The 23,560-nt window shown below is 38.4% G+C and overlaps 1 protein-coding gene across 2 annotated transcripts in view; it reads left to right on the top strand.

Moving 5' to 3' along the window:
• Positions 1 to 23,560, top strand: part of ZCWPW2 (zinc finger CW-type and PWWP domain containing 2) — a 119,192-nt gene that overhangs the window by 1,163 nt on the left and 94,469 nt on the right. The window contains exons 2-3 of one of the 2 annotated variants that reach the window (XM_060180459.1): positions 6,653 to 7,006; positions 10,452 to 10,556. In XM_060180459.1, the coding sequence (XP_060036442.1) occupies positions 6,720 to 7,006; positions 10,452 to 10,556 (392 nt within the window). In that variant the 5' untranslated portion in view covers positions 6,653 to 6,719. Of the gene's footprint in view, positions 1 to 6,652; positions 7,007 to 10,451; positions 10,557 to 23,560 lie in introns of those variants that run through there. The other variant, XM_060180460.1, reaches the window with a different exon arrangement.

Below are 23,560 nucleotides of genomic sequence, written 5' to 3' on the forward strand. Positions count from 1 at the left end.
AAAATACAAGAAAGCAACTCATCAACTATATGAAAACACAGCAGTTAGCAGGGAAGGTGAAGTGGGGTAGCAAGAAAAGACTAAGCAAGAGGTCATTTTGAGAAAGTGAAAGGCACTAGAACTTGGTGGTTGGTACATGGTATATACAAATGCTGAGGTATAAAACTGTACTTCCGAAATTAATATAGTTTTGGAAGCTAATGACCTATTAGTAAAATTTTATTTGAAATGAAAGTATCCTGATATAACAAGTGTTCCTTTTGTCCTAAGAAATGAATTGCCAAAATGACCGAAATTGTGAACAAGATACTGTTTAGGCTTACCGGAAAGAACAGAGAAGACTGAGAGAGAAAAAAAAGTGATATAATGAGTTGTCTCTTTCTGCTGGAGAAAAGATTCTTGTTTTCTTCCAGTCTCACTTCATTTCTAGGCTCTATGTGAGTAGGGAGGCTCTTTGGGGGTAGGGAAGTCTTAGGTGCTAGCAAGTACCCACTAAATGTGAGATTCTTGTTTTCTTCCATTCGCTGAACTAGATTGAAGGGAACAGCTGAATTATACCCTAACAAAGACAACTTTATATATATTTTAATTTATATACTTTCATTCCATAACACTAAGATATGGATATTGGAGTGGAATAAAGAAAGAAAAAAAAAAAAAGGAGCATGCAGAAGTGGCTGGCACAAAAAAGTGGATATACGTTTCTGCTGAAAGCATGAAAGGCCAGAAAGTCTTTTTTACTATCCAGTATAGATAGCGATAAATGTGTCAATCCTGCTAACCTTTGCCTAACTCACTATCCCGCCCTGACTGACCCTTGTGGGACCTTGTTCCATAATGTCCAGCATCAATCCAAAGCACCAGTGCCTAGTTTCTTAATTACCTTCATGACTCCAGAAATTCCCTGTGGTATGGGTATTTTCTCTGTCACACAATGTGTAGGAGTTACTCAGTTAGTTTATATTTCTCTGAGAGAATTAATTTGTACGTAGTTGTTTACCCAGTGCATGAACATGGGGAAGGAAAGTCAGGCACCTATTTCATTATTGTATTGGGTTGCAGGAAAAGTCATGACGAGTTTTTACTTAGAAAAACAAAAAAAAATTCATTCAAGATTAGAGGTTAGTTCTTATTCTGCTTTTGCTCATTGTCTTAAAACTTGCCTATAACATTTAATAGAAACTCAACATATATTGGAATGAATATACTTATCAAATACAAATTGGGTGTTTAATGAAAAAAGGAAAAGACATAGGGAAGAAGAAAGAAACACCCGTGGAACTGCTCCACCGCACACTCCTGAGACTTTCCTCCTTGCAGGCGCGGGCTAGAAGCTTGAACTTGGTTCCTCTCACGTGAACATATGTTCACTCTACCTGACCTCATGGCTATATAATTTAAATAACCATTCTGTTTGTTTAGTTTCCAAATTTTAATTTTAATCTTTTCCTGACTTTACTAGTTTGATATGTTGTGAAATAAAAGTATAATCAGAAGTTGAATAAAGTGTTGTTTGAATATCACTGTAAATTCAAGCATGAACTATTTATCTGTGAGCTATAGAGACCCCTTTGAAGACTCAAGTACTTCCTCCCACGTTATTTTTCTATTCTCTTAATTTTTTTTTCCCTCCAGGGTTATCGTTGGGGCTCGGTACCAGCAATGTGAATCCACGCTCCTGGCAGCCATCTTTCTTTTTCTTCCTTCCTTTCTTCCTTCCTTTTATTTAAATTATTGGATAGGACAGAGAGAAATTGAAAGGGAAGGGTGAGATAGAAAGGAAGAGAGACACCTGCAGGCCTGCTTCACCACTTGTGAAGTGACCTCTCTGAGGGTAGGGAGCCGGTGACTTGAACCGGCATCCTTGCGTGGGTCCTGGTGTTTTGTAACGAGAAACTGATTTAGAAGCAATAAGTATTTTATAACTTGAATTATAAATTCTATTCATGTAGATAAACTGTGTCAAATCTAAAATACTAAGAGGTTCAAGTTAGATACAATTGAAAATAAATATCAGTATTTAAGTAATAATGACATCTTCTTAGTATTAATTTATCTTCTCAGTATTATCCACTGTGAAATTGAACTTCCTAAGAAAATCTGAAACTTTATCTACCATTTAAGAGTAATCTTTTAATCCCCTTAACATTTATAATAGGCTATGCTAATGGATTTTCCTAAGCTTTCCATTGATGTGGTGCCATACACTTAGAGTGCTTTCTCTACTTTACCAGTCTAGTGACTGCAAGATGTTCAAACTTCTAGGCAGATGACTGGTAAATCCTGGTCTGTTTCTTCATTCTTTCATATCTCTTATACTTTATTTGCATTAGTAAATGTTCTCTTCAGCATGCTATTTGTAGAAATACTTTAGTGTCTCCATTTTATAGTAGCTTATATTATATAAACCTATCTAATTGAATATAACTCCAGTATATGGTACTATGACAAAAGTCAATCAATAACTGAGGAACAGCCCTGTGAATCACTCTTAGTGATGGCACCTATCACCTTTCCCAACAAGAGGCTTCATATACTACTTAGTACTGTGTTATTATTATTAATTGTGAAGTGATATTGAATTTTAACAAATGCTTTCCATATGTGGAGGTGAACATAAAGCTTTTCTTTTTAAAACTCCATTGAGTAGCTTGTATAATAAATCTGTCAGTGATACTTTCACCAAAGGAAGTCCAATTCTAACATACATTTGTGGTAAAGGGAAACTTGAGAATACTAGGTCCTTTTGGATATCTACCTTAGATGGTTTGGGTATCAATCTCTTAGGAAACAGCCATACAAGATGGGGGGTTAAATGCATGGTTCAAAACTTTTGCTCCTCGGGAAGTTACCAGCCTTGGGTTCCTTCATGATTGTAAGGTACTTTGGCCAAATATTTATGGCATTAGTGTATTTTACCTTTTTCTACTCTTTTTAACATGGTTATTTTCTCTGTCACACAATGTATAGAAGCCACTTGTCTATGGCCATACCACCCTGAACATGCCTGATCTCATCTGAAGTCACTCAATTAGTTTATATATTTTTCTTTGGGAGAATTAATTTGTGTGTAGTTGTTTATCCAGTGCATAGGTAGAGGGAAGGAAAGTCAGGCATGTACTGTTCCATTTTTTTGCATTGGATTATTGGAAAAGTCTTGAGGAGTTTTTGCAAAGATAAACAAAAAATACATCATGAATTTTCCAACAGTCCAATATTACTAAGGGTAAGTAGCAGACATTTTTAACTTGTGATTTGATAATATCTAAGAATAAATCTGGTCAAAAGGTGAAAGGATTCAGAATTATTTTGTCGAGGATTTCCCCTAGCTGTGTGTTTCAGGATGCCATTAGTTATCCTCCACAAGTACTAACAGTGAGCTGTGAACAAAGTAGGAGGATGAAGAGAATATGATATCAGCTACTGAGGAAAGACTCTCGAAGTTAAGTTCAAATATAAAAGAAGATATGAAGTGAAGCATGTTGAGGTGGCAAGAATTGTGTGGAGTTGTACCCTTCCTACCCTATAGTTTTGTTAATTAATCCTTTCTTAAAAAAAAAAAGAAGATATGGAAGATTATAAATTTAAGGCAGGTGTTGGGGATCTGTCTAGACAGCTAAGCAGAAGTCAAGGAATTAGAGTACAATATGGAAAATAGTTTTTAATGGTGTTTAATACTTTTATTTTTTAATTTGCTATTAATAATATGTTAAAGATAATCAGAATACAGTGTGTTCTGATTGCACAGGACAGCCACCACCAAAGTTCTATATCCCATCCTCTCATCTTTCAAATATAACCACCATAGTTCTTACAAGTCTTAGAAACAGTTTGCTTGCTTTTTCTTTTCTTTTTTTTTTTTTCTTTTTTTGCCTCCAGGGTTATTGCTGGGGCTCAGTACCTGCACTATGAAGCCACTGCTCCTGTAGGCTATATTTTCCCTTTTGTTGCCCTTGCTGTTTACTGTTGTTGTTGTTGGATAAGACCGAGAGAAATTGAGAGAGGAGGGGAAGACACCCTCAGATTTCCTTCACCACCTGTGAAGCGACCCCTGCATTTGGGGAGCTAGGGGCTCAAACCAGGGTCCTTGAGCCAGTGCTTGCACTTTGCGCCATGTGCACTTAACCCAGTGTGGTACCTACCACCTGACCCCCCCTTTTTTCCCTTCAAATTCATGTGAATCTGATTTTTAGATTCTGCATATGAGTGAAACCATCTGGTAGTTGTCTTTCATCTCTTTACTTATTTCACTAAGTGTAATCACCTCCAGTTTCATCTGTTTTGGAAAACAAATACTTTTTGTGACCTCTTGTTTTCAGTGAGATGCAATTGAAATGGTCTCTCTCCCCAAATCTTATATGCTACATTCTTACCTTTAGGTTCCCAATTATTAAACAATTTGTTCTGCTATATATCTTAATGCTTTTCAGCCACCAAGTTATAAGTGCTACCATGATGCCAACCTGATTTCCCTGAGCAGACGACCTCACCAATGTGTCCTGGAATCCCACCTCTCCAGAGCCCTGCCCGACTAGGGAAAGATAGAAACAGGCTGAGAATATGACTCAACCTGCCGATGCCCATGTCCAGTGGAGAAGCAATTACAGAAGCCAGACCTTCCACCTTCTGCACCCCATAATGACCCTGGGTCCATACTCCCAGAGAGATAAAGAATAGGAAAGCTTCCAATGGAGAGGATGGGATACAGAACTCTAATGATGGGAATTGTGTGCAATTGTACCCCTCTTATCCGATGGTCTTGTCAATCATTATTAAATCAATCAACCTATAAAAAGAAAATGGTCTCTCTGTAAACCATTAATCCCCCCGATGAAGAAAAAAAAAGATCTCTAAAAAGTCATACGTGTTTGAATTCATAGTCAAATAGTAAAATAATTCTTCCAAATTATAAGAAAGATATTTACTATCATGGCTCCTATTCAATAAGATAAGAGAAGGCTCGGAAATAAAGACTGAAAAAAAAATTGGGAAAATTGTGACACACAGATGTACTCACACACATACACCTGAGGAAAGTATATAAAGCATAAGTGAAATAAAACAGTCTTGCCTGGAGATACACAGCTGCTAAGTAGCAGAGCCAGAAGTTTGCCTATGGTTTGATTCCAAAGACTGAACTTAACACTTTATGTTCTGTCGGGCTGAGCTTCATTGATGGGAGACAGACGACCCGGGACTCATGGCTGGGTTGTATGCAGTATCTCTTTATTCATGCAGGACGCAGCAGAATCTCAGCCGAGCTAAGCTAAACTAAACTAACAAACTACAAACAATCTTGTCCTTATAAATATACTAGCCCAGTAGGGTGGGAACAGGATGCGACGCAGAGAGGGTGGAGAGAAAAGTGACTGGTGAAAATCAGGGTATGACAAGGAGAGGGGGCGGAGCAGGCAAGAATTCTACCACTGAACCACCAATGCCATGGAGGGAGGATGGTGCTTGTTAACAACGGTTATGTAAATAGAATGAAGTGGTTACGTAAATAGAATAGTGTTAAGCAGGGGGGATTTAAACCAAATGAAACAGAAGGGGTTTTTAGAAGCATACCAACAATGTTCTATTGTCTCCTTACCTAGAAAGTAGAGGGGGGAAAGAAGGCTATTTCATTTGCAATCTAAATTACATCCTTATTCTTTGTAAACTTCCTTACTAAAGATTTAGCCAGACTTCTTTTTAAAAAAATTTTACTTTATTATTTATTTTCCCTTTTGTTGCCCTTGTTTTTTATTGTTGTTGTAGTTGATGTCGTCGTTGTTAGATAGGTCAGAGAGAAATCGAGAGAGGAGGGGAACACAGAGAGGGGGAGAGAAAGACATCTGAAGACCTTCACTGCCTGTGAAGCAACTCCCCTGTAGGTGGGGAGCTGGGGGCTCAAACCAGGATCTTTAAGATCCTGGCTCTTTGCACCATGTGCACTTAACCCGCTGCGCTACCACAGGACTCCCTTAGCCAGACTTTAAAATGAGTATCACTTGCAAAATTTTATTACTCTGCTCCATCTAGTTCTCACAGTTTTAGATATTCACTCTTTCCATATTATAAATATTGATTGCTCTAATGAATATTGTTGGTCTATGTATATGTAAGTATAAATCCTCTAAGCAGTTAGAAGATCAGAAATTGTGATCTATGACTATTAAATTACTGGCAGATTTCTTTCTAAAGCAATTTGTTTTAGCCCTGGAAAAGTATATGACAAGTAACATTTAAAATTTTTTATTAACTCATGAATTAAGGACTTTATTAGTCACTACTTATATGTTGGGTAGCAGTTTAATAAATCATGAATATAGTAAAGTTCCTTTTAAAGATATTTTTCCCTCAAGTGATCACTTTTTTAAAGCCCATTAATTTTTTAGTGTGTATACTAATATTTTAGTATGTCTGCTAATATACTAGGTCCACTGTAACAAATCACATATTCTGGATAATGTAAGCAGTAGAAATTGATTTTCTCAGAATTCTGAGAGTAGAAGTTCATGATCAAGGTGTTGTTGTGCTTGGTTTGTTCTATAGGATAAAAGCAAGTGTGGGGGAGAAAAAGGCATCAGTTATTTCAAAGATTTTGTTTTAAACCTTCTCTTCTTGTACTCTTGAATCTTAATTCTTTTATTTTCCACGTATTTTCCAGATTAAAAGCAATTTTGGAAAAAGGAAAAGTAGATGGTCAGATAATACCATCATACTATAACACTCCAATGAATTCTTCAGTGGAAAACAACATGTATATAAACAAAGTGTGGGTTCAGTGTGAGAATGAGAACTGTCTAAAGTGGAGATTGTTGCCAAGCGAAGATATAGCCAAAGTTGATCACAATGAACCATGGTACTGCTTTATGAACACTGATGCAAGGTATAACACGTGCTCTATTTCTGAAGAAGACTTTCCTGAAGAGTCTCAGTTTCATCAAAATGGATTTAAGTTTGTCTATTCACAGCTCCCTGTGGGGAGTCTGGTTTTGGTAAGGTTACAGAATTGGCCAAGGTAAGGGTTTTTTTTTTTTTTTGTCTTATAGTAACCTATTGAAACATAGGCTTATTACAGTTTAATCTTTAAAAAATCTTTAATAATCAACTTTTTCTCTATAGCTTGTCTATATTCTTTAAACATTTTATTATGTCATTTATTTTTATTATTTAAATTTTTAAATTATTTATTAATTGGATAGAGACCACCAGAAATTGAGAGGGAAGGGGATAATAAAAAGAGAGAGAGACAGAGAGACAGCTCCAACACTGCTTTACCACTCACAAAGCTTTTCCCTTGCAGGTGGGGACCAGGGGCTGGAACCCGGGCCCTTGCACATAGTAACATGTGCACTCAACCAGGTGCACCACCACCTGGCCCCTATATTATTTACTTTTAATGAAAGAGAAACAGAAAGACAGAGGGAGAATAGTATTATTGCTCAGCTCTGGTGTTTGATGGGGCTAGGGAGTCAACCTAAGATCTCAGAGCCTCAGGCATGAAAGTCTTTTGCATAATCATTATGTTCTCTCCCCAGCCCAGTTTGTCTATTCTTATTTATTTCTGAGTTTATTACTCTTTTCCCTACTTTAGAAGGTTTTAATTCTGTTGTAGTTTCTTTTTAAAATTTTCTTTATTGGGGTATTAATGATTTACAGTTGACAGTAAAATACAATAGCTTATGTATTCCACATAACAATTCAGCCCCCACTAGGTCTCCCTCCAGTCCAAGTTCTGCTTAATGTTTTCCCTTCTGATCTTGTTTTTCAACTTCTATGAGTGAGATCATCCCATATTCATCCTTTTGTTTCTGACTTAGCTCACTTAACATGATTTCTTCAAGCTCCATCCGGGATGGTGAAGTCACCATTTTTAATAGCTGAGCAGTATTCTATTATGTATATAAACCACAATTTACTCAGCCACTCATCTGTTGTTGGACACCTGGGTTGCTTCCAGGTTTTGGCTATTACAAATTGTGCTGCTTTGAACATAGGTGAACACAAATCTTTTTGGATGGGTATGTTTGGTTCCTTCTATTGTAGTTTCTTAAATTGAGAACTTAGGCAACATTCATTTTTATTTCTCTTAATATAGATGGTCTGTCTTTCTAAGTATTCTTTTTGGTGCATATAACAAGTTTTGAGATGTGTTTTATTATTTACTTTTTAATTTACTCACATGTTGCATATTTACTCATTATTATATTATATTAATAAAACTGACTAATTTTGTTGTTATTTCTTCTTTGGGTTATTGTAATTGTTTTTTAAAATATATTTTAGAAATATTTATTAAAAATAGTTTTTAAAGATTTATTATTGGATAATAACAGAGAGAAATTGAGAGAGGTGGGGAGATAGAGAGGGAAAGAGACAGAGAGACGCTTGCAGTCCTGCGTCAACGTTCCTCCCTGCAGGTGGGGACCGGGGGCATGAACATGGGTCCTTGTGTACTGTAATGTGTGTGTTTAGCTAGGTGTGCTGTCCCCGTAAATATGTTTTTTCTTTAAAGATCTACTTATTTATTAATGAAAATGAAAGAATGAGGACAGAGGGGGAAAAAAGAGCATCATTCTGTCACATGCACTACCTGGGACTGAACTCACGAACTCATCTTACTTGAGGGCCTTACACTTTATCTCTCACTATGCCACCTTGTAGGCCATACGAGTGTTTTGTTGTTGTTAAATTACCCAATTCTGGAGACTTTGAAATACTTGTTATTTCTAGTTCTGATTTAAATCTATTATAGTCAGCTTTGTTAATTTTTAACATACATTTTTGTGTAACATTGCATTTTAACATGTAAATTTCAATTGTGTGTAGTAACTATATAGTTACTACCTTACTGAGAGGAGGGACACCTCATTGGTGTTCCTTGCACGTAAATTTCAGTTGTGTGTAGTAACTATCTAGTTACTACCTTACTGAGAGGAGGATGGGACACCTTACTGGTGTCCCTTGGGTGTCCACCAGTGAAACTATGGGTTGAAGATAGCACTGGAGGCAGGTTAAGATTCTAGTGTCTCATCTGCTAACATATATGCCTGGAGGGAAAGGGATCTTGTTTACTGCTGAGTGCCTTGAAGTACAGGCTTGGTGATATAGTGCTGAGAACTAAGGTATTTTTGTTGTTGGTTGTTTGTATTTTTAGTTTAGTTTTACTTTGCACTTGTTTTTGTTTCCTTTTTTTTTCTTTTTTTGATAAGTAATTGTTTACCAGTTTTCTGTCTTGCTAGATCTCCCGTGGATAGATCTCCTTCTCTTGCTACAGAAAAAAAAAACCCAGTGGGCTTCTGTTTGCATATGTTAGTATCCGGTTTGCTAACTTCTTCAGTGCCCAAGCAAGGATATTTGAGGTGAAAAGAAAGCCATGTCATTCTTCACATCCCAGGGTCCCTACCTGCTCTATCTTCTCTTCACCTTTCAGAAAATCTCTTGTTTATTTGACTTATAATACTCAGAACTTTTAGATATATTGGATTGTAGGAGAAGTCATGATATATTTTTGCACACAAAAACAAATACTTTATGACTTTTCCAACAACCCAGTATTTAGAGGAAAGGATATAGGTACTTAAATCTACCTTATCTTGTACAGAACTGAAGTTTGTAGAATAGATTTTATCTTTTTTAAAATAGACCCTTATTCTTTTGTTTTCAGAAAGCAGCAAGATAAGACTTTGCCTTCTGATATTTCCTTTTTCTCTTTTTTATATTTTATTTTATGTATTACCTATTGATAGAGACAAAGAGAAATTGATATAGGGAGGGGAAGGTGAAAAAGAGAAAGAGAGAAAGAGACACTTGTAACACTACTTCAACATGCATGAAGCTGTAGGTGGGGGGGGTGGGGCTTGAACCCCGGTCCTTGTGCCTTATAACGTGAGCCAAGTGAGCCACCACCCGGCCCCTTCTCTTCTATTATTTATTTACTTATTTATTTTTAATCTGGAAAGAATGATTTATTAGATTGTTAGAGCTGCTATATAAAGTTTCGAACTGGCTGACTTTAAACAACAGAAACTTATTGATTTACAGTTACATAGGTTCTAAGCCCAGAGACAATGCATCTATAGGACTGACTCCTTCTTAAGGGTTTAGGTAGGGGTATGTTTTAGGTCTCTGTCCTAGGTTTGTAGATAAGAATTTTCTTCCTGTGCCTCTTATTTATTTATTAGTGATTTAATATTAATTTACAAAATTACAAGATAACAGGGGTACAACTCTGCACTGTCCCTACCACCAGAGTTATGGATGCCGCAGCCCCTCCATTGGTAGCTACAGCAGTTCTTCTGAGGTTACAGATAGGAGTTAACTATTAATTCTACAACTACCTGTCTATATTTGTATATATTTGACCTTTTTTTTTTAAGGTCCCATCTTCTCTTCCTTTCCAATTACACATACAGCTATTACTACCTGCAAATGTCCCCCTCTTTATCTTCCTTTCTCTCCAGTTCCTGGTGGAGTTGGAATTCGGAGCCTTCTTGTAATCTTCTCCCTGTCATTCCCCTCCCCCCCCACTGCAAATATGGATCAAAATTGTTTTGGGGATGCAGAAGGTAGGAATTCTGGATTCTGTAATTGCTTCTCCCTAGATATGGGCATTGGCAGGTAGATCCATACCCCCAGCCTGTTTCTGCTTTTCCCTAGTGGGGCAGGGCTCTGGAGTGGTGAGGGTTCAGGACACACATTTGTGAGATCATCTGTCCAGGGAAGTCAAGATAGAATCATAATAGCATCTGTACCTTTGTGTCTGAAAGATGGCAAGATATAAAGCAGGACAAAATGATTAATGAAGAGGAAACAAAAAGGAGTAGAGCAGGTGAGAAAAGGGATCTTAGGGTGGAAAGAAGCTAGGAAGTCCATATTAGGTACGTTCCTAGGTGCCCACAACTATCGTAGTTTTTTGCTTGAGTTTGATAGCTAACATGAGTTGGACAAAAATATTGTCTGAGAAGATGGTGTCAGAGTAGAGAAAAGGACTAGAAAGTTGAATTAGGGCAGAGAGTAGGTCCTAGTCTTGAAAAAAATTTATGAATAAGATTAAATGTTTACCCCATCCACCTGATTCAGGGCCCATATATATATTTATATTTAGCACAAGAGTCTGTGTAACCTCTGAGTCTCTATGGTCTGAGCAGTTCATGGCCACCACTGGGAACATCGCATCATTTCAGTACCAGTCTTCTTTGAGTGGCAGGGCAGGATAACACATCCTCTCTTTGGAGAATGGGGCAATCCCAGCCATTGCTGCTTTGCAAGAAGTCTGGAATCATGATAGTGCCTGCAACTTAGTGGCTAAAAGATGGCAAGATAGAAAGCGGGACTAAGTGATTAATGAACAGGAAACAAAAAATAAGAGTAACTTACAATGTGAGCACTGATGGTGGAGAGAGGATCAACTAGAGGTCTGGGCCCATCATATGTGTGTGAGAATCCAAAGATTCCCTGACTAGGACCCCAGATGATGAGGTGGTGTGATACTGACCAAAAAGGCCATTATTAAGTGAGCCAGTCTCTTGCCCTTATCCAACTTGTATAATCTTCTCCTTGTCTGCCTATGTCTCTTTTTATTGTCATCTCTGTATAACTTTTGTTTAAATATCCAAATTTCTTGGTTTTTATAACAGCGGCAGTCATATTGTATATTACAAACCACTAGCCTTCATTTAAATAATTCAGAAAAAATCTTATCTACTAAAAGACCAGATTCTGTGCTACTAAGGATTAACTCTCAGCCTATAACAATTAGTGCCTGTAAGCAACTTAATTCCTAGTGTTGTGTATATTTAAATTGATTATTTAAATGATATTGTATCTATTCATATCAATCTATACATAGATATTTTGAGGCAAAATTAGATAAATGATAAAATTAAAAAGTAGCACATTAATACCAATTTTAAAAATATCTTTATATATTTTTTGTTAATCACTTAGAAGTTCTACTTGAAGAATATAAAATGCTTGATTTTTGAGAAGTAGTGATAGGCTTATTCTTTTTTTTTTTTTCCTCCAGGGTTATTGCTGGCCTCCGTGCCTGCACCATGAATCCACCGCTCCTGGAAGCCATTTTTTCCCCCTTTTTATTGCCCTAGTTATTGCAGCCTCGTTGCGGTTATTATTGCCATTGTTGACGTTACTTTGTTGTTGGATAGGACAGAGAGAAATGGAGAGAGGAGGGGAAGACAGAGAGAGAGGGGAGAGAAAGACACCTGCAGACCTGCTTCACCGCCTGTGAAGAGACTCCCCTGCAGGTGGGGAGCCGGGGGCTCGAACCAGGATTCTTACACCCGTCCCTGCGCTTTGCGCCACGTGCGCTTAACCCACTGGGCCACCACCCGACTCCCATGATAGGCTTATTCTAACACACACACACACCCTTCAAATCAATAACTAGGTATGTGTTCTTGCTCTTTCACTTACTGTTAATAGACTGAATTTTATTCTCCTAAAAGTCATATGTTGACATTTAAACTTTAGAATATTGTATTTAGTGCGGAAGCCTATAAAGTTGTGCTATTAAGTTGAAATGAGGCTAACAGAGTTGGCCTGTCTAGTCTGACTTGTAATAATAGAAAACTTAGACAGACATGGAGACATGGGAGTTGTGTGCCCTCAGAAGAAAGAATATGTGAAGACACAGAAAGATGACAACCATGTGCAAGGCAAAAAGAGGCCTCCAGAGAAACTGGCCCTCAGCCAGGTCTCACCAAGATTTAAAAGAAACCAATACTAGCATGTTAATCTTGACCTTCTAGGCAACAGAACTGTGAGAAAATAAATTTCTGTTGTTTGAATAACACGACTGATAGTATTTTTCTGTGGCAGCTCTGGCAAAATGAAATTTTGCAAATGTGTAAATATCTCTTGAGATATGTACAATTTGTTACCAGGGACTTTAGAGATAGAACATCTCAATTAAGATATATAATGATTAGTAAAAATATAAAAGGGCTAAAAAGTTATACAGGGATTTGTTTTCAGTTTAAAGGGCATGAATATCAGCATGCATTTAATAAAGTTACTTATGAAGGTTATTGTAGCTTCCTATCACATTACATATCTAAATCTGGCATTTTAGAAATAGAGATTGCATCATCTAGTAGATTATCTAAAGGTCCGTAATTTTGGTTCAAGAAATGTATTTTCTGGAGGCTGGGCGGTAGCACACCGGATTGAGCGCATATAGCACAAAGCCTAAGGACCCGCGCAAGGGTCCTGGTTCAAGCCCCCTGCTCCCTATCTGCAGGGAGGTTGCCTCGCAAGCGGTGAAGCAAGTCTGCAGGCCTTTCTCTCCCCTCTGTCACCCCCTCCTCGCTTTCTGTCCTATCCAACAGCAGCGACGACAACAATAAAAATATATGGCCGCCAGGAGCAGTGGATTCATAGTTCAAGCACCAAGCCCCAGTGATAACCCTGGAGGCAAAGAGAAACAAAGAAAGAAAAGTATTTTCTTTTTGTCACTATGTCTAAAATATATTGTTCTCAATTTGATTAGAAATTTCTTTCGCAGTTGTGTGCTAGTAATTGAGGATTAAGAACTTAGAATACAAACGAAACTTGTTTAACTCCAGTAAATCACCTCTATATTACTAGCACTGTCGGGAGTCGGGCGGTAGCGCAGCAGGTTAAGCGCTCATGGCACAAAGCCAAGGAGCAGCATAAGGATCCCGGTTTGAGCCCCCGGCTCCCCACCTGCAGGGGAGTCGCTTCACAAGCTGTGAAGCAGGTCTGCAATGTCTCTCTTTCTCTCCCCCCCTCTGTCTTCCCCTCCTCGCTCCATTTCTCTCTGTCCTATCCAACAACAATGACATCAACAACAACAATAACTACAGCTATAAAAAAAACAAGGGCAACAAAAAAGGGAATAAATAAATATTTAAAAAAATTATTAGACTATCAAAATGCCTATACAATATAGATATATCTACCTGTTTATTAGAAAGAACAGAATGCACTTTCCAAGTAATCGTATGTATTCCATATTTTATGAACTTTGTACAAATGAGCATAGACTTAAATAACAGACCGAAAAACCCAAATCTAGTTACATTGCTTACTTAGTACCACAAATACGTAAAGATAATAACAGGAAAATGGTAATAATAGAAATAAAATCAGAATTACCTAGTAAAAGCAAACATTAGTTCTTTTTTAATTTTAATTTTTAATTTTTTATTTATAAAAAGGAAACATTGACAAAACTATAGGATAAAAGGGGTACAACTCCATACAATTCCCACCATCAGAACTCTGTATCCCATCCCCTTCCCTGATACCATTCCTATTCTTTTTTTAAATATTTATTTATTCCCTTTTGTTGCCCTTGCTTCATTTTTGTAGTAATTATTGTTGTTGTTATTGATGTCGTCATTGTTGGGTAGGACAGAGAGAAATGGAGAGAGGAGGGGAAGACAGAATGGGAGAGAGAAAGACACCTGCAGACCTGCTTCACTGCCTGTGAAGCAACTCCCCTGTAGGTGGGGAGCCGGGGGCTCGACCCTGGATCCTTAACACCGGTCCTTGTGCTTTGTGCCACCTGCACTTAACTCACTGCACTATCGCTTGACTCCCTGCTTTCCTATTCTTTATCCCTCTAGGAGTATGGACCCAAGGTCATTGTGGGGTGCAGAAGGTGGAATGTCTGGCTTCTGTAATTGCTTCCACACTGAACATTGGAGTTGACAGGTTGATCCATACTCCCAGCCTGTCTCTGTCTTTCCCTAGTGGGGCAGGGGTCTGGGGAAGTGGGGCTCCAGGACACATTGGTGGGGTTGTCTGTTCAAGGAATTCTGGTTGGTATTATGGTAGCATCTGGAACCTGGTGGCTGAGAAGAGGGTTAACATATAAAGCCAAGCAAGTTGTTGACTAATTATGAACCTACAGGCTGGAATAGTGCAGATGAAGAGTTGGGAAAGGTCTCCATTTTGTAAATAGCCTGTAGGCCTATTTTAGTTGTATTCCTAAGGGCCCGTGACTATACTAGTTTTTTGTTTGTTTGTTTGTTTGTTTTGTTTTGTCTTGTTTTGTTTCCCTGAGCCTGAAATCTGATATGCAGGTAGATCCAAGTTATTGTTTGGGGAGATGATATCATGGCTGGAAAAAGGACCAGAAAGCTAGATCAAGGAAGAGAGTAGTCCCAAATATGGAAAAGGGGTATAAATCTTGCTGACTGTAAACCCCATTGATTTGATCTGATCTGGAGCCCATATTCAGCTTAGGAGCCTATGTGACCTTGGTATCCCGGTAGATCTCAGCTCACATTTTGTGGTCATGAGTAGGAACATTCCAACCTGCTCCATTTTCAGGACCCATCTTCTTTGGGTGGAACATAGAGCCTCTCTTTGGAGGATGGAACATTCTCTACCATTGTTGATCCAAGTTGAGGGCAAGGTCCTATGGGAACCCACAAAAGGGTCTATTGTGTTGCTCCTGATAGAGATGACAGACATTAGTTCATAATTAGCAGTTTTACTGATACTGAAGTTCTAGGTGGAAAGAGCAGGGCATAGAGTGAGCTTCCCTAGTAAAGCACATCCTAGCTGTATGTGAGGCCTTGGATTGTGTATACTATGAACTGCACTGGGAAAACTCCATGGATGGTGTAGAGATTCTGTGGTGTCTCTGTTATCTCTCTTCTATCTCTCCATCTCTCCTTTCTTTAAAAAATACTGAGCTGGGAAGCCTGCTCAGTAGTATCACATGTCTTTTTTCTTTTCTTTTTCTTTATTAGGGGATTAATGCTTTACATTTGACAGTGAATACAATAGTTTGTAAACGCATAACATTTCTCAGTTTCCCACATAACAATACAACCCCTACTAGGTCCTCTGTCATCCTTTTCCAGGTATCACACATATCTTAAATTCTGTTTCATTCCTTACAACCAGATTAAAATGTTTCAAGTGAAAATACCAGCTAGTTGACTGCAGAAACATTTAGTTGTGTAGAATCACCTGGGCCAGTTCTCATGCTCTTATTCACATATTTGAATGCTTGGAAACTCTGTCTTAATATCTCACAGTTACATCTTCTTAGAACAGTTGACACTAATAAAATTTAAAAGTTAAAGGCACTGATACAGAATCTAGCTATTTAATCTTTACATAAAATTGTTAAGTGAATAGCACATACCTATGACCAAGAGGAGTAGGACAAAATATTTAGGTGTGAGAAAAATGAGGAAAAGCCTAGCTAGCTGCTTCCATAGGAAAGAAGAGCTGGTGGGAGGGGGTGTCACAGAGCTTCCCTTAGGACAGTGTAGCTACACACTGGGGATTTATGTTCAGTGCTAGATTCACCCAGAAAAAAAAAAAGAGGTAACGTTGGTCCCATGCACTTGGCCACCAACCAACCCTGGAGAGAAATCACAGATTTGAGCCCAGAGGTGGAAGGATTCTTGCCTCTGAGTCTGTTCTCCAACTATTTTTTTAAATTATTTATTTTCCCTTTTGTTGCCCTTTTTAAAAATTGTTGTTGTAATTATTATTGTCGTTGTTATTGATGTTGTCGTTGTTAGATAGGACAGAGAGAAATGGAGAGAGGAGGAGAAGATAGAGAAGTGGAGAGAAAGATAGACACCTGCAGACCTGCTTCACTGCCTGTGAAGCGACTCTCCTGCATGTGGGGAGCCGGGGGCTCGAACCAGGACCCTTACGCCAGTCCTTGTACTTTGTGTGTCGCGCCACATGTGCTTAACCCACTGCACTATCACCTGACTCCATCAGCTCTTCAGCTATTAAGGAATTATAGTACCACCACTTAATATACAAACATATAACATGATGAGAATTGAGATGAGACCAATAGCTATTTACTAAGCATGAACTATGTCCAGGCACTGATCTCAAATCTCTGTTGCTTATTTAGTTTGTTTTCAATTCCTACCCACAACTCCACCTTCCAGGGGAGATATTTTATATGACTTATAATTCCTTTAAAACCTATGGTAATTTCACAAGGGCACAATTTCTGTAGGATGTAGAATCTGCATAAGTTCTGTAGGATGTAGAATCTACGTAAGTTCTGTGGGATGACCCTGGGGACCACTGCAAGTCACCTTGCAGGTAACAGTCATTTCCCACTGAGAGGAGCACTTTTGAAAATTATTTATTTATTTATTTATTCATGAGAGAGAAAACTAGAACATTATTGATATGTGATTCTGGGAATAAACCTCAGGACCTCAGTCTTATAAGCTCAGTAATCTACCTACTGTATCACCTCCTAGTACTCAAGAGGAAAGCACTTTTTCACTGGGCAAACTCAGAGGAAGATCAAGTTATTTTGTGTGTGTGTGTGTGTGTGCATGCGTGTGTATGTCTGTATGTGTGTCTGTATGTGCGTATCTTCACATTATGAGATACACACATAAAATCATAAAAATACGTATGGGTTATGTCTCTGTGTGCTTGAGGATAAAGGTAGCTGTATATTCTATAAGAGAAAAGTAATGTTTGAGAAACCTTAATTAAAAAATGATTAAATGTCATTGTAGTGGTCCAGGAGGTGGCTCAGTGGATAAAGCGTTGGATTCTCAACCATGAGGTCCTGAGTTCGATTCCTAGCAGCACATGTACCAGAGCGATGTCTGGTTCTTTCTCTCCTCCTATCTTTCTCATAAATAAATAAATAAATAAATAAATAAATAAATAATTTTAAAATGTCATTGTATACAGCTTTTTAAAAAGCATAGAACTTAAAAGTGAAATATAGTGTTACTTGCTTTTTAAAAAGCATCTTAAAATATTTTATTTATTTATTATTGGATACAGAGAGAAATTGAGAGGGGTGGAGGAGATAGGGAGGGAGAAAGACAGACACCTATAGCTTTTCTTCTGCAGGTGGGGACCGGGGGCTTGAACCTGGGTCTTCGTGTACTGTAATGTGTGCACTTTACACCCACACTGGTTAGGCATGCCAGGCTCTTATTAGGTTACCTACATGGGCATATTCACTCAGACATTTTGCAGAGCATGTTCATAAAGTTGAAAATTAATTTATGTAAAATATATTTGCATTCTCATATACTATAGTTCAAATACTTGGTAATAAAAATACCAATAACAAAATTATCCAGCAATACCTGTAAGCTATAGTATATAAATTTTAAGTTGAAATTTCTACTGGATCCTCTCTATATTGTTTGAAGCATTGTTTGATTAGCTATTTTTGCCCTCTTTTGTTTTGATTTAATATACTTATAATGTGTATATGTGTTTTTGTAAAGCATCCTCTTGCCATCATCTCCTTTAACTATGGTCTAGTCAGAAAATCGCTTGGCAAGAATAACATTCAGTTATTAGTGATCATTCCAACAGTGCATTTTGCTTTTCACAGATTGGAAAAGAAGCCCAAGTAAAATCTGCTCTCAGATTCAAACAGTTTGAAAACAATAACTATGAGCTTCTCATGGTGTACATGGCAACTAAAATATCGCTTAACTTTCAACTCATATTGAAGAAAATGGCTCTCTTGTTAAAGATCATTTCCACAGGATAATAAATGTATGCAACATTGATTTCATATGAGTTATTTGCACTTCCTCCTGGAGTTGTTTCTCCTAAAAAAAAAAAAATTAAAGATTACAGGCTCAGTGGACTCCAATACCTAATTTCTATTTGCCTTGTATTTATATGTTATTTCTCAGGACCCACAAGTTCTAAAATTGCTTTGTACATTTTTCTTGAAATTCTAATACCCTTCCATTGGGTTGTCCACTCTTACTCTACCAGTCTAACCTTAAACCTCTCTGCACTTCAGAATTTCTCATCAACATGAAAGTGAAAAATCAGTATGTAGATGTTCACAATGTGCTATCTCTGCTGATTGTTTGGAGCGCAAATCGAGGCCAGAGTAAGGGCAAAAAAGCAGCATTAGCTTCTTTAGTCACAAGAGAAAGAGTATGATGGATGTAGGCGCTAGAGAGAATGAATCGTGTTTTCTGCACCTACTGCCCATGTTCAGCTTTCCCTGTAGTCTGGTATATTCTGTTTTAGTTGGGATACACAGAGCAGCAGTTAGGCAGTTACTCTGTATTGCCTGAAGAAATACTAAAGTGTTTGAGTTATTTGGACATTTGGCAACACTTTGAATAATTCATTTAGAGGTGGCCAGGTGGTAGCACTATTAGCAGCACATAGTACTATGTGTAGGACCCATGCAAGGATCTGGGTTCAAGCCCCTTGCTCCTCATCTGCAGGGGGAGGTTTCATGAGCTGTGAAGCAGGTCTGCAGGCATCTGTCTCTCTTTTTCCATTTCCATCTCACCCTCTCCTCTCAATTTCTCTCTGTCCTACAAAAACTGGGTTAAAAAAAATGAAAAAATGGCCACTCGCAGTGGTGGATTTGTAGTGCAGGCACCACGTCTCAGTGATAACCCTGGAGGCAAAAAGAAAAAAAAAAGTCAGCATGCAATATTTTCTTTTTCTTTTTTTTTTTTTTACATCTTTATTTATTTGTTAGAGACAGACAGAAATCGAGAGGGAAGGAGGTAATAGAGAGGGAGAGAGACAGAGAGACACCTGCAACACTGCTTCATTACTTGCAAAGCTTTCCCCCAGCAGGTGAGGACTGGGGCTTGAACCTGGATCCTTGAGCATTGTAACATGTGCACTCAACCAGGTGTGCCACGACCCAGCCCTCACATGCAATACTTTCTACATATATGTTTTAACTAATTAGAGCAAGTTTGAATTCTCTTTTTTGAATCCAATTCTTTTAGGAGTCATTTATACTATACAAAGTAGTCATTTTAATTTGATAGATTTGATATAAAATAATTACATTAGAATTTGTGAGAGAAAGTAGACATTCATCTTATATACAACAACTGCAAGATCTTTCTTTTCCTCCTGTCTGAAGTATTAGAAAGCCAAAGATTGTTTTTATCATGCTTCTTACTTTATTGAGAAAATGCTGATTTACATGAGAGTTGTCACAGGGACAGAGTCCCACATTTTTCCAGGATAGGTGCCAGTGGACCTTCCCCACCACCAAACCATCATCCTCTTCCACTACAAAGTACTAGATCTCCTGCCCCCCTTTAGTGCCCTCCTCTTCCTTCTCAGTCCCTAAATATGCTGTATAAGCATTGAGCGCTAACCGATTGCGCCACTGGAGCTCAGATATGCTACAGTACATGATAGTCCATTGAGAATTCCTTTGCTTTGTTTCTCTAGTCCTACCTATGAGTAAGATTATCTGGTATTCCTTCTCTTTATGACTTCTTCTACCCAACATGATTCTCCATCTATGTTGCAGTGAGAGAAAATTTCACTATTCCTTGCAAGTATGTAGTATTCAATATGTGAGACTGTGTCTCAATGTTGTCTTGATTTCTCTGATAATCCATAACTGAGCATTTTCTCATATGCCTGTTGGCTATCTGAATCTTTTCTGTAGTGAAGAATCTATTTAGATCTTCTCCCATTTTACTTACTTATTTATTTATTTTGCCTTCAGGGTTATTGCTGGGGCTCCATGTCTACACAACAAGTCTACTGCTCCTGGAGGCCATGTTTTTTTTCCCATTTTTCTGCCCTTGTTTTATTGTTGCCATTGATGTTGTTGTTGTTGGATGGGACAGAGAGAAATTGATAGAGGAGGGGAGACAGAGAGAGGGAGAGAAAGACACTTAAAAAAGGAAAGGAAGAAAGAAAAAAAGAATGAAAGAAAGAAAGACACCTGCAGACCTGCTTCACTGCTTATGAAGTGAACCCCCTGTATGTAGGGAGCCAGTAGCCTGAATCAGTAGCCTTAACACTGGTCCTTGCGCTTCATGCGAAGTTCACTTAACCCACTGTGCTACCGCCCAACACCCTCATCCCATTTTTAAAAATATTTATTTATTCCCTTTGGTGCCCTTGTTGTAGTTATTATTGTCATTGTTGTTGGATAGGACAGAGAGAAATGGAGAGAGAAGGGGAAGACAGAGAGGGGGGAGAGAAAGATATACACCTGCAGACCTGCTTGACTGCTTGTGAAGTGACTCCCCTGCAGGTGGGGAGACCCGGGTTCGAACTGGGACCTTTATTCCGGTCCTTGCACTTTGTGGCACCTGTGCTTAACTGTTGGGTAATATGCCAGCTCCCCCCCCCCTTCTGTCTCTAATCCTGCTTAACTAAGCACTGACATGCCTGTATGGCATTGGTTTGATCCCACTCAAAGCTGTGGTCTATTTACATAAATCACTAAGCACCACCTTCCCTCCAGGGCATTGGTTCTGTGGTAGAATTCTCGCCTGCTCCGCCCTCTCTCCTTGTCACCCTGATTTTCCACCACTCCCTTTTCGCTCCACCCTCTCTGTGTCACATCCTGTTTCCACTCTACTTGGAGAGTATAAATACAGCTGCTCTTCTGATTAAACACACTTGGAAATTGCTTTCCGGCTCCGAGAGTCCCAGAGTGTATCTCCTACAAAGTTAGTGTGGCACGAGTTCCTGATCCCTCTCCCACGCAGCAGCCTAGATCGGCTCCAGTTGAGTTCTCTCCAACCCAGAGAGCACTTGCTCAGGAAGAAGCACCCTCAGGCTATCCCGGCACTTAACCCTCCCATTCTTTTTTTTTTTTTTCTTTTACAATCATTTTATTTGGGAAGAGTGATTTACGGGACAGGTTTTGACATGTGAGTACAGTTCCCTATCTCCCCAGGATAGGTGTTTTGTAGAATACTCCCACTACCAACCCAAGTCCCTCTTCACTAACAGTACCCAGACTCTTTCCCCTTCCAACCCTTACTTGGCTGTAATATACCCCATCTGTTCTAAACTTCATCTTGTGTTTCCTTTTTCATTGCCACATGTAAGTCCAATATTCATCCTTCTTCTCTGGCTTATCTCACTTACCATAGTTCTTTCAAGTTCCATCCAGTATATGAGAAAGGAGACTATTTCATCATTTCTTACAGTTGGATTGTATTTCATTTTGTAGATAAACCACAAATTTCTTAACCAGTCTGCTCTTGTTGGACATTTGGGTTGCTTCCTGGTTTGGGCTATTACAAACAGTGCTGCTACGAACATAGGTGTGCATAAAATTCCCTGGGTGAGTGTTCTTGAGTTCTTTGCATAAGTATACAGAGTGCTTTCCATAGGAGTTGAACCAATTCACAGTCCTTCTAATAGTGTAGAATTATTCCTATCTCTCTATTTTTTTTGTTTCTGTCATTTCTTCTTCTCATCCTCCTATCTCTCTCTCCCTCTCTTAGATTTTTTTAGTCCTTTATTTATTGTATAGAGACAGATAAATCAAGAGGGAAGAGGGAAGTAGAGAGGGAGAAAGACACCAGCAGTACTGCTTCACTGTTAAATTTGCCTCATGCAAGTGAGGACCAGGAGTTTGAACTCACGTCTTTGCTCATGGTAATGTGCACTCAACTAGATGTGCCACAACCTGGCCTTATTTCTGTCGTTTCTATGTATGACACTCTCACTGTTATGATATGGTAGTTAATTGTTGTCTTGTTTTGTATTTCTCTGATCATCTGTAACTTAGGACATTTTTTATATGCCTGTTGGCCACTGAATTTCTTCTTTGGCAAATAGTTTGTTGAGGACTTTCCATTTTTTAAATGTAGTTTCTTTGTTGTTGTTGTAATTTTAAAATTTATTTATATACTTTGGTTATTTGTCCTTTGTTTGGTATATGGAAAGTAAATATTTTTTCCCATTCAGCAGGGTGTCATTCTATTTTGGTGATGGTGCCTTCTGCTGTATAGAAACTTTTCAGGGGACCAGGAAGTTGCAAAATTGGTTAAGCACACATGTTAGCATGCACAGGACCAGAGTTCAAGCCCCTGCTCCCCACTTGTGTGTGGAAGGGAAGCATCGTGAGTGGTAAAGCAGGACTGCAGGTGTCTTGTTCTCTTTCCCTATCTGCCTTCCCCTCTCAATTTCTTTCTGACCTATCAAATATAATAGAAAGAAGAAAAAAAAAAGGGAAAAAGGCCACCAAGAATGTTGGGTTTGTATTGTTGGCACCAAACCCACTGATAACCCTGGTAGCAAATAAATAATGTTTAAAAAAGAACAAAAGAAACTTTTCAGTTGTGTGACAATTTATAATTTGATACTGCTTGACAGTAATTTTAGATATTGATGTGAGATACAACTCATTGAGCATTAGTAATGAGCCCCTTACATTTTAGAAAGAGTTTAAACAGATATAATGTAACAATCATAGTTTGGGTCCCTTTAAAATGGTTGTTAATTAAGTTGAAGACCCACTGTTTTTAAATTTCTCAATTTTCCATCTCAAGGGTTTGCATTTTGAAAATGCCGTTTTGAGTGAAAATTGCTTTAGAAATAAGAATTTCTTAAACTTTAAAAGGTAAACCCAGCACGCTGGGTTAAGAGCATGTAGTGCGAAGCTCAAGAACCCGCACAAGAAACTCCTTTTGAGCTTCTGCTCCCCACCTGCAGGAGGGTTGCTTCACAGGTGGTGAAGTGGGTCTGCAGGTGTCTTTCTCTCCCCCCTCAGTCTTCCCTTCCTCTCTCAATTTCTTTCTATCCAAGAACAGCAGCAACAACAACAATGGAAAAAGGATGGCCTAGCAGTGGA

Source organism: Erinaceus europaeus, chromosome 21, assembly GCF_950295315.1.
Source record: "Erinaceus europaeus chromosome 21, mEriEur2.1, whole genome shotgun sequence".
Taxonomy (NCBI): domain Eukaryota; kingdom Metazoa; phylum Chordata; class Mammalia; order Eulipotyphla; family Erinaceidae; genus Erinaceus; species Erinaceus europaeus.